General features: G+C 50.1%; 1 protein-coding gene across 2 annotated transcripts; it reads left to right on the forward strand.

Moving 5' to 3' along the window:
* The first annotated feature begins 520 nt into the window (after positions 1–520).
* Positions 521–9,648, forward strand: CALCOCO2 (calcium binding and coiled-coil domain 2). 2 transcript variants are annotated; one of them, XM_027906202.1, is made up of 12 exons: positions 521–637; positions 2,287–2,475; positions 2,947–3,049; positions 3,374–3,507; positions 4,142–4,267; positions 4,691–4,818; positions 4,912–5,002; positions 5,530–5,652; positions 6,689–6,778; positions 7,198–7,330; positions 7,705–7,736; positions 8,291–9,648. In XM_027906202.1, the coding sequence occupies exons 2-12, from the start codon at positions 2,296–2,298 to the stop codon at positions 8,465–8,467; spliced, it is 1,317 nt and encodes a 438-aa protein (XP_027762003.1). In that variant the 5' UTR covers positions 521–637; positions 2,287–2,295; the 3' UTR covers positions 8,468–9,648. The 2 variants fall into 2 exon arrangements, with proteins under 2 accessions (XP_027762003.1, XP_027762002.1); XM_027906201.1 differs by lacking the exon at positions 521–637 and adding an exon at positions 1,759–1,786.
* Positions 9,649–15,954: the final 6,306 nt, after the last annotated feature.

Here is a 15,954-nt window from a genome sequence, read left to right on the forward strand (position 1 = left end):
GACGCTGCAGGATAATGAAAAACTGGCGAAAGAGCAGGAGAAAGCCCAGGGAGCCCCCGGGGCGAGGCCGGACCGGGGAGCGCGGGGTTACTGCCCTCCGGTGAGATGTGACAGTGCTGTCACCGGGACGGGATCGGCACTGCCCCCCAGGCGTGTCCCGGTCCCACCGGCAACTCCCGAGCTGTTCCCTAACAATCTTAAAAGCCCTTCCCTGCTCCGTTTCCTGCCGGCTTTTCCTGGCAGTGACCTGCACGCCCTGCCAGCAACGGCCTCTGCCTTTGTTTCCTTCAGGATCACAAGTATTTTCACCAAAACCACCTTCTTTTTTTTTTTTTTTTTAAATTATTTTGCATTATAATCTTTCTGCTGCACTCAGAGACTCCTCGTTTTCTTGGCGAGTTGCTCTTGGCAGCAAGGGCTCCTCTGCTGTCCCAGGGCGATGCCATAACTGATTAAGGGGCTGTTCTGAAATTTATTTCCGGTTTTATTTTTACTTTTTCTCTCTGGTGGCTCTCGGGAAATTCCAGGTGTTCAGGAACCGCAGATCACGAGGCACAGCAGGGCAGGGAAGGTTGACATCAACCGGATAAAGCTGAGGCTGGGATGAATCACAAGCCCTGTCCTACCCTTTACTGGGGCAACTGAAAGTGAAACAGCAGCCTTAGATGGCCCAGGGGATCATGCCACGTTCCAGGCAGTTCATTTCTATGGGAAACTTGTGGATTGGAGGTGACCTGAAAGCCAGCTGGAGCTGTGTCAGGGGGAGGGATAGGTTGGATTTTGGGAAAGGTTCTTCCCCCAGAGGGTGGTTGGCACTGAACAGGCTCCCCAGGGCAGTGGGCACAGCCCCAAGGCTGCCAGAGCTGCAGGAGGGTTTGGACAACGCTCTGAGGGACAGGGGGGAGTGTTGGGGTGTCTGTGCAGGGTCAGGGATGGGATGGATGATCCTGGTGTGGATCAGGATCATCCTGGTGTGGATGATCCCTGTGTGTCCCTCCCAGCTCAGGAGATTCTGTGTCTCTGTGAGACGCTGCAGTGGGATGACTGTCCCTGATTGTGGGATGGTTGTTCACAATGAACTTTCCCTCTGTTCTGAGGTCATTCCTTATCCCTGAGATCAGCTGAGGAGGTCCTGCTTTGGATTCCTGGGCTGGCATTTTCCGGGATTGGCAGCAGAGTTTTCCCAGCCCCTTGACAGGCTGCCAGAGCTGCTCCCGCTGCAGGACGGGGCAGCAAGGAGGGTGATTCAGTGCCTGTTCCCAGTTCGGATACCCCTTGGATTGATGCCCCCACCTCAGATTTACATCGGGCGGTCCATCTGGTCACGACAGGCCGGGAGATTTTCCGTGTGGAGAACTCCAGGAGCTCTCCTGCTGTTTGTGACCCTGCTGTCATGCAGCGGGTTCCTCTCGCTGCTGGGAGTCATCTTGCAGCTCCAGCTGGGCTGTCACGTGCAGAGAGGCTTTAAGAGCCCTGTGACAGGGCTGGGGACACACTGACACACCAGGGGACACGCTGACACACCAGGGGACACACTGACACACCAGGGGACACGCTGACACACCAGGGGACACGCTGACACACCAGGGGACACACTGACACACAAGGGGACACGCTGACACACCAGGGGACACACTGACACACAAGGGGACACGCTGACACACCAGGGGACACACTGACACACAAGGGGACACACTGACACACAAGGGGACACACTGACAGCCCCCGGACCTGCCCAGCCAGCATCCCCTGCGTGGTGCTCTCCATGGGAGCTCAGCTCAGCCAGGTACCTCTTCCCTGGGAGCCAGGACGCTGCAGGTGACAGGGGTGTGTCTGGAGGTCGAGGTGTGTGGAGAGCGTCCAAAGGACGGGGAAGGGTCTGGAGGGGAAGCTGAGGCTGAGGGCTCTTGGTTTGTGCAGGGGGGTCTATGGAACAGTCAGGGGGTCTCTGGGACACTCAGGGGGTCTGTAGGGCACTCCTTGGCTCTGATCCATGGGCTCCCATGCAGGAGAGAGGCTGCTGTGCCGCTCTGGGAGCACCAGGCACCGTGCTGGTGATCAGGAGCAAGAGTCTCCCACATGTCTGCTGAAGGACCTGCAGGCTGCCCTGGGTGTCCCCAGGGTGGCAGGGACACCACTGAGCTCACGTGCCTTGCTGACAAACCCCAGTGTGTGCTGAGGGGGGGGTTGGACCTCACTGGGCCATTCCCATTCCACACCTCTTCATGCCCTTCGTGGGCACAGCCAGAGGGGTGAAATACCCCCCCCCACCCTTCCCTCTTGCAGACCTCCACCATGGATGACTCCTGCGATGATCCCCCCACCTCTGCCGTGCTCCTGGACAGCTGCCACTTCTCCCAGGTGCTCTTCAACAACGTGGAGAAGTTTTATGTTCCCGGAGCAGACGTGACCTGCTACTACACCCTGACACAGAACATCACTGCTCGTGGGAAGGACTGGGTGGGCATCTTCAGGGTAAGTGGGTGCTGGGAAAAGGGCGTGGGGAGCACGAGGAAGGAGCAGGAGGCGGAAACAAAGAGCTCGGACTTTGTCACAGCGAGGGTGGGGAACCTTTTCTCGGTGATAACTTTGTGTGATGGGGTATCTTTGCTGTGCCAAGGGACAAAGTGTGGCCTGAGCAGGTTCAGGGCTAATCAACCACTCAGATTAAATCTCCAAGGCCAGGTTGGACAGGGCTTGGAGCAACCTGGGCTAATGGAAGGTGTCCCTGCCCACAGCAGAGGTTTGGAATGAGATGGTCTTTCAGGTCCTTCCAACCTAAACCATTCCATGATTCCACGATTATCCTTTCATGCATAGACCACAACCCTTAAAACTCAGGATATCAGTGCAATCATCCTCCCAGTAACTGATCCATGTGGAAATAAAGCCCCATTTCCACGGGATGAACCCGAGTGATGCCACGTAACAATCTTCCTGTTGCAGGTGGGGTGGAAAACAACCCGGGAATATTACACATTCATGTGGGCTCCTCTGCCTGCTGCTGGCCACAGTGACACTGCTGTGCAGCAGAACATCCAGTTCAAAGGTGAGTTGGGAGCTTGGATCCCGCTGGGAATGTGTGTGCACTTTGCTGCCCCCAATAAACAGGATTACAGGAATTACAGGATGGCTGTGGGTCCTGCTTTGGGAACCCTCTTTCAAATCCCATCAGAAACCATAAAAACTTGAATCTGCTAAATTCCACCATCCTACTGAGTGATTGTTACCCCTGGCACAAGGAATTGCTAGCAGAGCAGGAATTACTGAGCTGGGATGTGGGACTTTCCCGGGGTTCTCACTTTCTGTGCTATCACTAAGAGGTTGAACAGTTCAAAGCTGTGTGTGACCAGGTTATTGTGTTTGCCTGAAGCTTATTACCTGCCCAAAGATGATGAGTACTACCAGTTCTGCTACGTGGACCAGGATGGGATGGTCAGGGGGGCCAGTGTCCCTTTCCAGTTCCGAGCAGAGACTGAGGATGATATCCTGGTGGTCACCACACAGGTATGTGTCCTCTCCTGCCTCAGCTTTGACTGGCACATGGTGACCACTGGGTGATCCCTCAGCCCCCATGCCAAGCTGGGGCTCAGCAGGCTTGGGTTCTGTTCTTGGCTTTGCTGCTCATCAGTCACGCAAATTTGAGCCTTTGTTTCTCTTCCTGCCGTTTTCCACTCTAACTGTGAGCTCCAGTGACTCAGCATTTGGTGCTTCAGGGCATTTGGGGTGTTCTGAAATGAAAATGGCATTTGCATGGGAACAGGGGAGTAAAGGCCAAGCACCTGGACAGGAATGGGACTTGGACAAGCAGGAATGGCTTCAAACTGACAGAGAGGGGGTTCAGATGAGCTGTTAGGGAGAAATTCTTTACTGTGAGGGGGGCACTGGCAAGGGTGCCCAGAGCAGCTGTGGCTGCTCAGCCTTCAGGAACGGGGTTGTTGGTCAGCCTTGGACACAGCGTGGGGAGTGAGGAGCACTCAGGGCAGGGCAGCACCGTGTGGGGAGTGAGGAGCACTCAGAGCACTCAGGGCAGGGCAGCACCGCTGTTCCCTCTGCCCAGCTCACCTCTCCCTGCTCCCCACGCTGTGCTCTCTGCTCTTCAGGGCTTCTGGTGTGACCAAACAGCTTTGTCTCCTGCCAGGGAGAGGTGGAAGAGATTGAACTACAGAACAAGAATTTGCAGGAAGAGAACGAGGGGCTGAAAGCAAGTTGTGCAAATCTCCAGAAGCAAAACCTGGAACTACAGGAGGAGCTCAAGAAGACACAGGTGAACCAGAAAGTTAATATATTGAGGCAGAAACTTTAAGTCTGAAAGATGAAGAGGAGCTGAGTAAAGTCTTGTTCCACTGAACACTTCCAGGAGAAAATTGAAAGAGTTTTTTCCCCATATTATCTGTTTAATCCTTTACCAAATCACAGAACTGGGATAAAAACAATAATGAGGAGAAGACACATCTGCACACCCTGGATTTGGGAACATATGGGAAGGGAAATGTTCAAAAATGCTTTGTAGGCTGAAAAATCACATGGTAATTATCATTTTTCTCCTTCAGTTTTGCTCAGGGCTTATACAAATGAAAAGGGTCTGAAAGAGGATGCAAAGGAGGGATTTTCCTCCTTAGATGGGCTGCATTGCAGGATTGTTGTTTGGGTCCCCTTTACCTCCTGTCAACCTCCCTGTGATTTTCAGGAGCTGCAGAAAAGTTTGGAGTCTTTAAGGAGCAACACAGAGAAACTGGAGCTGGAGGTGAACTCCCTGAAAACGGAGAATAAACACCTAAAGGAGCAGGGGGACTGCAGGGAGGCAGAACTGCAGCAGTAAGTGCATTTACAGCTTATTCCCAGGCAGGGTTTCCCACCTGGATTCCCAGCTGTGAAAGTCTGTGGTGTCTTTTGATCTGTTCTGGGTAGACTCAAGGAGCAAATTCGGAATGTGAGCTCGGAGAAGGAGCACCTGGAAGGCAGACTGAAAACAGCCCTGGAGCACATGGACCAGCTGCAGGTACCAACCCCTCTCTGGCTCCTCTGAGCTCCTTCTGACAGAACTGAGGAGCCCTGAGCAAGGGTAGGAGATCCATTTCTGCTCACATGAGTTCCTGGGGAAAATGTCAACCTTTGATATGCTTGAGCCTCCAGAAATGTGTTCTAAGGGAGGGCAGAGGGGGATGTGCTATGAGAAACTGTAAGGATTTTATTCCCTAAAAACATCCCCTTTGCATGTTCCTTAAGTGACCAAACCCAGAGTGTTGCTGCCCTCCTGCCAGCCGAGGATCCAGGCAAGAAAACACCTCTGTTTTGAAAAACATCCTGAAGTTACATTCAGTTCTTGGGTGAAAACAAGGCTGGGAGAATGTATTCTAAAAATAGCTTGGACTGGGACACGGGACACCCAGAACAATGGGATAAACCCTCTGGCTGCAGAGCCTCTGGTTTTAATTTGTCCTCTGACTTCCCGAACCCAAAATGTCCTGTTGAAGCTTAGGAAGCTCTTCAGAGATCAGATGAATGAACAACCTCCTTTCTCCTTAGACCCAAGTGCTGAATTATGAGAAAGAAGTGGAGAACTTATCTCACATGGGCCAGGACAAGACAGAGCAGCTGGAAACTTTAAAGGAAGAGAATCACCAGTTACGCTTGAGCACGGCCCAGCAGGTAAAGCCCAACTCGACAGGTAAAGCCCAGCCCAGCAGGTAAAAATGTCCATGAAATGGGTGTTCTGAGCACACACAACCCTTTAGATCCTTAGAGTCCACAGGTACTTTGATAATATGTAATATATAAGAATACCCCTTTTCCCTTTCCCCCTCCCCTTTCCCTTTTTGTCTCTTTCTCGTCTTAATATCCCAAAATTGCCATTTAATAATCAGCAGAGTAGATGTCACATGCTCAGAGGGCACCAAAATAAGCCATAAACAAGACAAAGCTCCTGTTCTGCAGTTTGAGGCTCTGCCCCACAGCCTTCCCTGACACTCCTGGATGGAATGGTGGGATCTAAAGGCAAAGGGCAGTGTCCTGTGGCATTTCTTTCTCTCAAAACAACCCACCTGTGCAGTGCCTGAGGCCATCACATCACCTTCAGCCTTGTGTCCTGAGTGACCTTCTCAAGGTGCTTCCCTCTCCCTGTGCTCCTCAGGAAGTTGTGGAGGCTCTCCTCTAATTTTGGCACTGAAAGCCAGATGCCTAAAATAGGTGATGTGATTGCCTCTGCTGGGATGCCAAGTGTCTGGGATTCTCAGGGGGATACTTTGGGAATGACTGCAGAATCCCTAAATACTCTGGCTCAGCTCAGCTTGGGTACTGGTTGAATTCAAGAGCCAGCTGGAAGATAATTCCCAAGGCTGTCCGTGGAAGTCTCACAGCTCCAGGGAACCTGCAGACTGGGACAGCTCCCAGCTGCCAGGGTGGATTTCTCAGCAGTTTTGAGTTCCTTCTCTTCACCCTCCCTTCTCTGTTTGAGCTGTGAGGTTCATGTGTCACCTCACGTGCTGTAAGGGGAGCAGTGAGTGGTGACATGGAGATATCCCCAGTGACAAACTCTGGAATGGTAACACTCCCACTGAAGGTGGAAGGTTATTTGTGGGCAATAAATGCAGCCTGAGGCAGCAAATGTGTGACAGCTCCAGCCTGGGGCTGTCATCCTTGGATTTGCCCTTTTCCCCCTGATTTACCAGCCCCTTTCCTTTCACAGCAACACAACTTAATGAAAGAACTGGAGGAGCAGAAGCATCTGTTTCAGATCCTGCAGGCAGAAAAGGAGGAAACTGATGAGGAAAGTCAGGTGAGAACTTGGCACAGCTCCCTCACCTTCCTCCTGAGGGGAATATGACACTGATCTCCCAGCCTGGTGTTCAGTTCCATCAGCCCCTTCCTCAGAACAGGCCCCTCACTGGGACCATCACCCACAGCCAGGCTGCTGCAGGCACCTACAGATGACTGTGTGCCCACACCAAGTGTCTCCCAGGGTGGAATTTCCTCCCATATCCCACCTAAGCCTGCCCTCAGTCAGTGTGGAGCCATTCCCTGTGTCCTGCCCCTGCAGTTCCTGATGGCCCTTCCCTTCCTCGCTCCCCCGTTAGCTCAGGAAGGAGCTACCTAAAAGCTCAGAGCATCTGAGATTCTGATGTCAGAGGGGCTGTGCTGGGGCAAGACATGACTTTTGTTCCCTGAGAATTACCAGTGTCCTTGTGTGCTTTGCAGAGGCTCCGGGCTGAGAACAGCGCTCTGCTCAGGCACCTCTCGCAGGCCGAGTTTGTTCCCCTCTCTGCTCTTCCCCAAGCTCCAGTTCCAGCTCCTGGAGCAGGAGACCTTCTCTTTGGAAATCCATACAGTGGTGAGATTACTTGGCATTCTGGTGAAACCACAGATTCACAGCAGTCGAAGCCTCAGCAGATTGCCCTCCCTGTCCAGCTGAGGGCTGTAGGAAAGCCACCTCTGCGTGTGTGCAGATGGCTTGGCAGCTGGGAAACGCTGCCAGGTGTTAAAAGTGGACTGAAATGATCAGGCTGTGCGTTTTCTGCCAAGACAGACAGCTATTAGCTGGTTTATTCAGCTGGGACACAGCGAGGCTGTGGCTTCTGTCCAGAGTCCTGAATATCGAGGTTTAGGTCCAGAGCCACCTCCTCATGTTTCAAGAATTACCTGTTACCAGCACATTACAATGTTAACCACTTTGCTGTGGCTGAAATGGACTTTTTCTTTTTCCAGCTGCAGGAGGAAACCTGGGGGCAGGAGCTGAAGTAAGTAAAGTGGACGTGGCTTGACGTGAATTAGAGGTTTATGGACGGGAATCGGTGGTTGGAAATGAAAAGCTCCGAGTTCAGCTCCGTGGACAATTATCTGCCTACTGGTTTGGTCCTGGGAAGGCAGGAGACAACAAAGTGGAGCCACACATGTAGAATTAGGAATAAGAATATAAATACATATAATACTACATAAGAATAATGAGATTTCTGTGTCTTAAGGAAAACAAACTCTGCTGACCTTAATCTTTACGGGCTGGCTCCTGGCAGCACCTGATGTCAGGATGAGCAGCTTGCAGCTGCTAAATACCTTATTTCACATAGAGACATGGCCATGTGCTCTGTGGGGTGGAAAGTTAGAGCACCTGTCAGGAGCTCCTGACTTTAAAGTGCTATTTAGAGAAGCCTGGAGGCATTTGCAAACTCGAGAGCATTACAGGTCAAAAACCCGCTTGTCCAAAGGTGATAACACCTGTCTGCTGAACTGTCCCGTTCCTTCCCTTTGGCTATAACTTTGGAACTGGGTTTATTTGGGTTTTTTTCTCCTTCAGGCCTCCCTGAGGATGTGCCCCATGTGTGATGAGGTGTTCCCTGAGGATGTTGACACCAGCCAGTACGAGACCCACGTGCGGAGTCACCTCCTGGAGTGTCCCATCTGCACCGAGAGCTTTGAGAAGTCCAACAAGCAGGTGTTTGAGGACCATATGCTTTGTCACAACCTGGAATAAATCTGAGTTTCTGTCTGTCTGTAGAGTAGGTGAGAATGGCCCCAAATCACTGTGCAGGCTCCACTCATGCTGAGCTCAGCCTGCTCCAACTGGAATTCTGAGCTTCCTGGTCCATCCAACACCTAACTCAGGTCAAACACCCACAGCCTGAAGCTGAATCACCCTCATCAAACTGAAATCCTGTCTTGGATGAAGTATATCTGCTTGTTAAACAGCTTACAACTCCAACAGTTACTAATTTAGTTGAGTGAATAAGAGAGATCCAAGCGATGGGACGTAGAACAGCAGTTTTCTGTGCTGGGTTGATACATTTCCATTGTAATTATTCTTTATTTTAGCACTGTGATGGGTAACCAAAGACCAGAAGCATTTTATAGAACCTCTCAGGGTCACACTTTCAGCTTCTGGAATGCAGAATTAATTATTAATGAGGAAAAACCTAAATAAAAATACATCTTCCTTCACCATGCAAAGCAAGTGAAAGATATTTCATAAAGAGATTGAATTTCTGTTTGCACTCGAAGCCTGGGGCTGTTCCTCCAGCAGAGTGGACAGAGTGACTTGTGGGAGGGTGAGAATCCTGCCCTCATCATTTCAGGGTGAGGAAAGCCTGGGATTTCTGAACAGGCAAGGTCGATGTGGAGCCCACAGGAAAGCAGTAGCTGAGGATAAATGATCTCTCAGCAGAACCTCATTGATTCTGGATGATTTTAATTATTTCTAAACCTTCTTGATTTACCAAGAAGAGCCTGTTCTAAAACCAAAACATTGGGAATGCCAGCTGAGTGCCTTGGGACGTTACAATGCTTTGTGCACACACTGTCCAGTGATTGTTGTTATTTCTACTCCAGCATTGCCAGTTTATGATTAACAGCTCTTTTTTCCATGCAAACACAGGTGGGTAAAGGTTTATTATCCAGCTGTATTAGGCTGTGTTTCCTGCTGAGTATCTGAAGCAATAAAAAAATCCTGAGGAGTTTACCTACAGGTTTAGAAATATTTAGAAGTAACAATAATGTTTTCCTGCTTTAATTGTACACAACCTTTTTATCAGCCTGGATTTAAAGAGAGTATTTTCTGTCTTGAGATTTATTCTACTGGCAAGCATTATTTAACAACCTGTAACAGAAAATAACCACCAAGAAAAATAAAAGCTTGGATGAAAAATACCTTTGAAAAAAGACGTCAGTGTCTGTTCATCCTTAAAGGAATAAATTAAATTGGAGGAATTACTGGGCTCTTCAGGGAGCTGTTTGCAGGCTTTCAATTACTGGCTGAAGCTTCTGGATAACAAAGTACTTAAGCACTTCTGAATAACTTTGTGGTGTCCCTGGGGGTACTGCTTGATCCTCGCAACTTGGGAATGTATCAGGAAGGCCAGGGAGCAGTGTGGGATAACAAACCAGGAAAGTAAAATGAGCTGGTTGGGATCTATTTACATCTTTTCCAATAGTGCCTCGAGCCCCCAGTCCCAGTGTCCCTGCCCTGGAATTGCCTCTCCACCCCTTTCCCACTGTGATTTGTGTGGATTTGGGTGCCTGTGCTGAGGTGCCGGCCGTGGGACAGAGGCAGGTGACCGGCAGAGGGGGTCAGACTGCAATAAATCTCACAAAGACTCTGGTTTTTTGTAGTATTTTAAGGCACAGATTCCCACTCCCAGCCATCCACTCTGGCCTGCTCCAGGTCACACCTTCCCCATCCCGGGCAGCCAGGGACCAATTTACCCCCAAGCACAAATTACATCATATATTTCCTGAGCAAGTTTTCATTTTGCTGGTGATTTACAGCTTTATTTATGTTACCACTGCATTTAGCCTTTGGAATCAGGAGAGGTTTCAATCCTCTCCCGGTTTTTATGGTTTAATACAGAAGTGGCTCAAATGGCAGATAATTAGATATAGTTATATTTTGGATGAGCTCCAGCATTACATTGATATGTGCTGGACAAGGACCTGGATATAAATTTTCAGGAGGGGTTTGGCACCGTTTGTACCCCCAGTCAGGTAACACCTGAATGGGTTAATGAAGCTGAATTCATCAGGAATGTATTTCAAAGGAAGATTTCACACCCTGTGGGCCAAATCCCTGGGAATTTATATCATTTTCATAGAAATATGGAATGGCCTGAGTTGGAAGGGACTTGGAGCACCCTGGGCTAGTGGGAGGTGGTAGGGGGTGGAACTGGATGATTTTAAAGCCCCTTCCCACCCAAACCATTCCATGGTTCCAGGATTTTATGATCCAAGAAAAAAAACACTGGGCCTGAGAGAGCTCCCTTTGCTCCCTCTTCATTTCTGGGAGCCTTCCTTTTCCAAGAATTGGGTTCTTCTCTTGGGTTTTCTCTCCCAGTCACCCCGAGGATAATTTAAATACATCTATCCCTGTCCAGGGCACATCATTCCCAGTCAACAGCTGTGTTTGTGTGTGTGTAAAACCCAAACTATTTCAGCCCTGAAAGTCAGGATATCGAAAAGGATGCTGGAATAACTGACTGGTGGCTCAGCTTCTTTCAGGAGCAATTCCCAGTAAATAAACCACCCGCAGGGGAATAGAGGGGGGAAAGGGAAACACAAACGGGGTGGTTGTCCTCAATAATTCACGTGTCAGCTGGATTTTAAGACACAGCAGAATCAATAACCCAATGGAGCAGCAAAACACACATCTAGGGTTTAAAATCCTTGTTTTGGGGATGAGTCCTGTGTTTCCCGAGGGGAGGTGCTCCTGTATTTGTCACTGGAATGGTGGGAGGGGAAGAGAGCAGAGAAGGGAATGGTGGAAAAAATGTTCCAAAATTGCAGTTCGACAGAATTCCACCCTGGTTTAGTGGGGCAGCTCAGGAGAACCCGGGGAAGGATGCGCTGTCATGAAACTTAAAAACGAGGATATTACAGCTGTGCAGAGGGGAGGTTCGGTCTAAAAATGCAGATATTTAGGTAAGAGAGGAGCTTTGGCCTTTTGGATTATTTTATAAAGCACACATTGTTTATCTTCGTCCGGCCGTGGAGATCCAGCCTGACCCATTCCCGCCTGCTCAGGAGCCGGTGAGTGCCTTTATCTCCCGAGCACTTGAGCAAACAGAGGGTGCTTGGCGGGTGTAGAACGGCACGAAACCCAATCGCTGCCATTCATCACCCTCTTAGCGCTGAATTAAACCCCCACGTGAAACGCACCGAGGAATCGAACCTTTATTGTTGTGGTGCTGGAAGGATCGGGTCCCAGAATTACAGCAGTTGTTTTCTCTAAACAGCTATTAGCCCCCTCCATTATCCTAACAGGACTGCTTTCCATCCGCTGGCTCATTTATTCCGCGCCAGCATTATTGGAGTGAATGGGGTCTAGGCCCTGGATATTAGAAGAGCTGTTGGGCTACTCATAAATAACGAGTTGTCAAGGATTTTAATGGAAACCCTCGGAGTGCTGTAAATCTGGGCAGTTCTCCCCGCGTCCCCTCCCTCATTTCCATCACAATATCGCTCCGGTGGGACCGTGGCTTGCAGCATGTGCCAGGCAGCGGAGATTGGTGGGACACGGGGGAAGAGGGGGAGAAAAATAGCTGGAGCTGGGCTGGGGGACTGGGAACAGTTGGCACTGCGGAAGCATCTGCTGGGTGGCGGGATTTGGGAGTCACCTGCTCTGTTCAGCGGGGCGAGGGCTGTTCATCCGGGGGGATAACAGAGCCGGGGATGCTGGTGGAATAACGAGAGGGGTGACATCGCGCTCCGCAGGGCTGCGGAGCCGTAAATCTCGGCAAGTGGAGGGGCTTCGTTGGGTTTGGATCGCGTTTTAACTGGTACACGGCACAGGGGGCTTTCCTTTGCAAGCTGGATTTTTTAACCTTCCCAGCCGACCCAAACCACCCCCGGGGAAAACACCCCCGTGTCCTGATGCAAACAGCAACGATTCTGTTCTTCACTGGATCTGGCCAGAAATTGGGTTATTACAAAGCACACTCCTTGGTCATCTCCCAAATATCTGCAGCTCAGCTGCCTGCTGGGATCAAGCTGCCAACAGCATTAAAGCCTTCTAGGAAGGAGCTGGAGCTCACTCATCCTCCAGTTCTCCATCAGCTAAGTGATATTTTGGGAAATAGGATGAGTGGCACAGCCCAGTTTGTGCCCAGCCCACTCACAAAGCAGATGGGGCTGTGTGGACTCTCTGCCTTCTGAGGCACCAGAGCTCATTAAAATTCGTGTGCAGGGTCAGTTTAGGCTCAAATATAGGCTTACACCCTGGCTTAGCATATATATTTATGTATCTTTATGTATGTTAATATAAACTCAAAATTGCATCAGTGACAAAGCTCTTTCTTGCTCCAGAGTGCCCAGGGTTTAGAGTTTGGTATAATCACTAGTCTGGCACTGAGTGTAAAATACAGCAAAGCCATCAGCCACACAGATCCCAAATTAATGACATTAAATACAGCTCCCTTCACATCACAGCCCCACACGACCAGCTCTGGAGTGCTCGGCCTCAGGAGACTCCTGCCCTAATTAAATATTGCTGCCGTGGTGCAGGCAGGGGAGCAGTTATGAACAGACACGGAGGAATTCAGCCAAAGCCACTCAGGAAATCTGTGGAACAATCCCCCCTTGCCAGGTTTAACCTCCTTTTTGGGGGAAGAGCTGAGCGGCACAAGAATCCAGCCAGGATGGAGCAAGAACAGACGGCTGCCAACAGGGATTGATGCCCTTCAGACTCCAGGGAGTTTTTAACCCTTCCCAATGGTTTTCCCAGCCTGAAAAACCTGGAGGGGGGGTTCATCAGGCTGTGCTTGTCCTCTGCTGATCCATAAGGGATGGGCCAGCGGGAGCAGCTGCTCCGGGAGGGAGCTGATAACTCCAGCCCTGCGGCTCCTGCATCTGCAGCTCCCGTCCCCTGCCTGCTCCCCTGCTCCCAGGATGGGCCTGGAATATTGCCTGTGCTTTTATCCTGCATTCCCCAGGGGTCTCAGCCCTGATTACGGCATCTCAATGCAACCTGAACCGAACCAGGGGGACAAAGGACCTGGCCAGCCTGGAGATTTGGAGGGTTTTTTTTTTTACACCAAATTTGTTTCTATTTAATAATAATTTGCTGATTTCTAGGCCGTGCAGTGGCTCTAATTCCTTTTTTGATAACAGTTACCGTGTTTCTGAGAGCAGCTGCTGCACGTGTTCTGCTGTGCAGCCGGGAGAGCCACGTGGATTTTTAATTCCTGAGTTATTACTTGGTTGGAGCTGTGTATATGAACCCAAGCTTGCCCTAATGGAGCCATCAGACTTGACAAACCTTCCCTAAAGAGGGCTAATGTTGGGAGAGATCTGATCCCAAACCTAGGGAAGGTCTGGGAAAGGGACGGGGCACTTCATTATACGGAACAGAGAATCCATGAGCTATTTTTTAAATTTCTTTAGGCAGCTCAGGGGGTTTTTACACTTTCAGGAGGTTCATCCCCTGTTAGTATAAGTTAATTTTAAGGACCTTTTTCCTGTCCTTTCAGAACTATAATGAGAAAGTGGGTTTTGAGATGTTATTGTTGCGTTACACCACTGGGTTTTTTAACAAATCAGGCAAAATGGGGGCACAAACTTTCCCCTTGCTTTTACATGAAGAAGTTCTATAAAAATACTCAAGAGCCACAATCCTAACATGCATTTGGGAAGAGACAATAACTCTAAACCAGATATTAAGTCATATTTCTCAGTGAATTCTTCTGAGACAACCCCTAAACATGAGATTCTTGAGCTTTATGCTGAAACGAGGAGAGACAGAAGACAGCCAAGATTTGTCTCTGCAGGGTCCTGGATGGAAATTTCTTTAGTCCCAGAAAAGGCTCCAATCCTATTTACAAGCAGCAGGAAAGGAAAACATTGGTGGTTCGGTATAAAATCTATATATACTTACAGATCACTTGAATGCATCATGTACAGATGGCTCAGATAAACCCGAGCACTTCTCTGGATCTTTAATTTAATTCCACAGAAAATGTTGGAAAACTCTTGTCCTTAGACACATATTGGGATTGCAAAATTGAAAATGAATCCTATTAAATCTGGTGCTGCTGCCATGGAAATGGGGCAGGTTGGTTTAAAGCAACCATCACCACAACAATTAACTGAGAACAACCTGCTCCATTTTTAGCCATCCCGGGCTGTTTCCATGGCAGCAGGATCTGAATTCCTACAACTGTTGCAGATTCTGGATGTAAATGGTGCTGCCCATTGTGTCAGCAGCACCGACAGGCCTCGGAGCTGAATGTGGTAGTTTTAATAGTGTGCTATTACCTAATTAGGGTGATTTTTGTGCCTTTTTAAGGATCTAAGACAAGGTTGCTCTGGGATCTGTGCACTGCCATCACCCAGAGTTAGGGTAGCATGGACAGATCCAGGGGAGATCAACCTGCAAACTTTTGGATGTTTAAGAGTGATATATTTTTAATATATATATGTAATAGATATACACATACATATAAAAATACTGGTCGATGGAAGATCCTGCATTCCCAGTACCGTGCAGGGGTCACCAGTGGCTCTCTCAAGAGCTCTACATGCTGTGTCACCTGAAGGCCGTGGTGGGGCTCACCCCCACCCACCTCCCTCCTCCTGGCTCCCCAAAATCCCGGCAGGAAAATCCCCCTCTCCTTCCTGGCACAGCCGCGATCAGAACCCCCAGAGAGCTCCTCATGAATATTCAAATCCCCGCTCTGTGATTGGTTGTGACGTTTGGATGATGCCATGCCTCCCTTGGCTACTGGTTGCCCTGAGTGAGGTCAGAGCATCCTCTGGTTGCCATGACAACACATCCCTGCCCCGCAGGGATGACGTTGTTGTATGTTAATGAGGGGGCGGGGCTGGGGATGGAGGTGGCTGGTCCAGCGTGTTTTGGAGATGAAGTGCAGGGATGAAACGTTGGCAAAGGTGCCTCGGGAGTTGTGCTGCAGCTGCAGATGGGGCTGGTGGGTTGTGGAACCTGCTCCTGCCACAGGGCTGGAGCGTTGGGAAGGCATTTCTCTTCCCTCTTGGATGGGGAAGATGAAATAATTGAGGCATGGATGATTTTATGGCATCCCAGATTGAGTTGGGTTGGAAGGGACCTCGGAGATCATCCAGTGCCACCCCCTGCCATGGGCAGGAACACCTTCCACTGGCCCAGGTTGCTCCAGCCCCGTCCAACCTGGCCTGGGACACTTGCAGGGCTGGGGCAGCCACAGCTGCTCTGGGCACCCTGTGCCAGCACCCTCAGAGCCAGCAATTCCACCCTAAGCCCCACTAAAGAGCCACTAAACTCACATTTCCACAGAGGTCAGGGCATTATTTTAACCTGTCCCTGGAACTGCTGCAAAACAAAAGCTTTGGTGTCCGTGGGGCTTGTTGTGCACAGAGTTTGGCAGCCGGTCCTGGAGTTCTCCCACTGATCCCGTGGAGCTGAGCCGTGCCACCAGCCATCAATCAGAGCCTTTATTGGCCCCAGAGTGTCCCCTGTTGTTCTAACACTTGCTCCCTGAGAGT

The sequence above is a fragment of the Empidonax traillii genome, unplaced genomic scaffold (genome assembly GCF_003031625.1).
Source record: "Empidonax traillii isolate 1590-97213 ecotype Southwest subspecies unplaced genomic scaffold, ASM303162v1 scaffold1259:size168962, whole genome shotgun sequence".
In the NCBI taxonomy this organism is placed as follows: domain Eukaryota; kingdom Metazoa; phylum Chordata; class Aves; order Passeriformes; family Tyrannidae; genus Empidonax; species Empidonax traillii.

Excerpts from the sequence above, each read along its gene's own strand:
- CALCOCO2 (XM_027906201.1), top strand. The coding sequence starts at position 1,766 with ATGGGAGCTCAGCTCAGCCAG. Across the intron at positions 3,508-4,141 it reads TCCTGGTGGTCACCACACAG|GGAGAGGTGGAAGAGATTGA; the intron begins GTATGTGTCCTC and ends GTCTCCTGCCAG. Across the intron at positions 4,819-4,911 it reads AGGGAGGCAGAACTGCAGCA|ACTCAAGGAGCAAATTCGGA; the intron begins GTAAGTGCATTT and ends TGTTCTGGGTAG.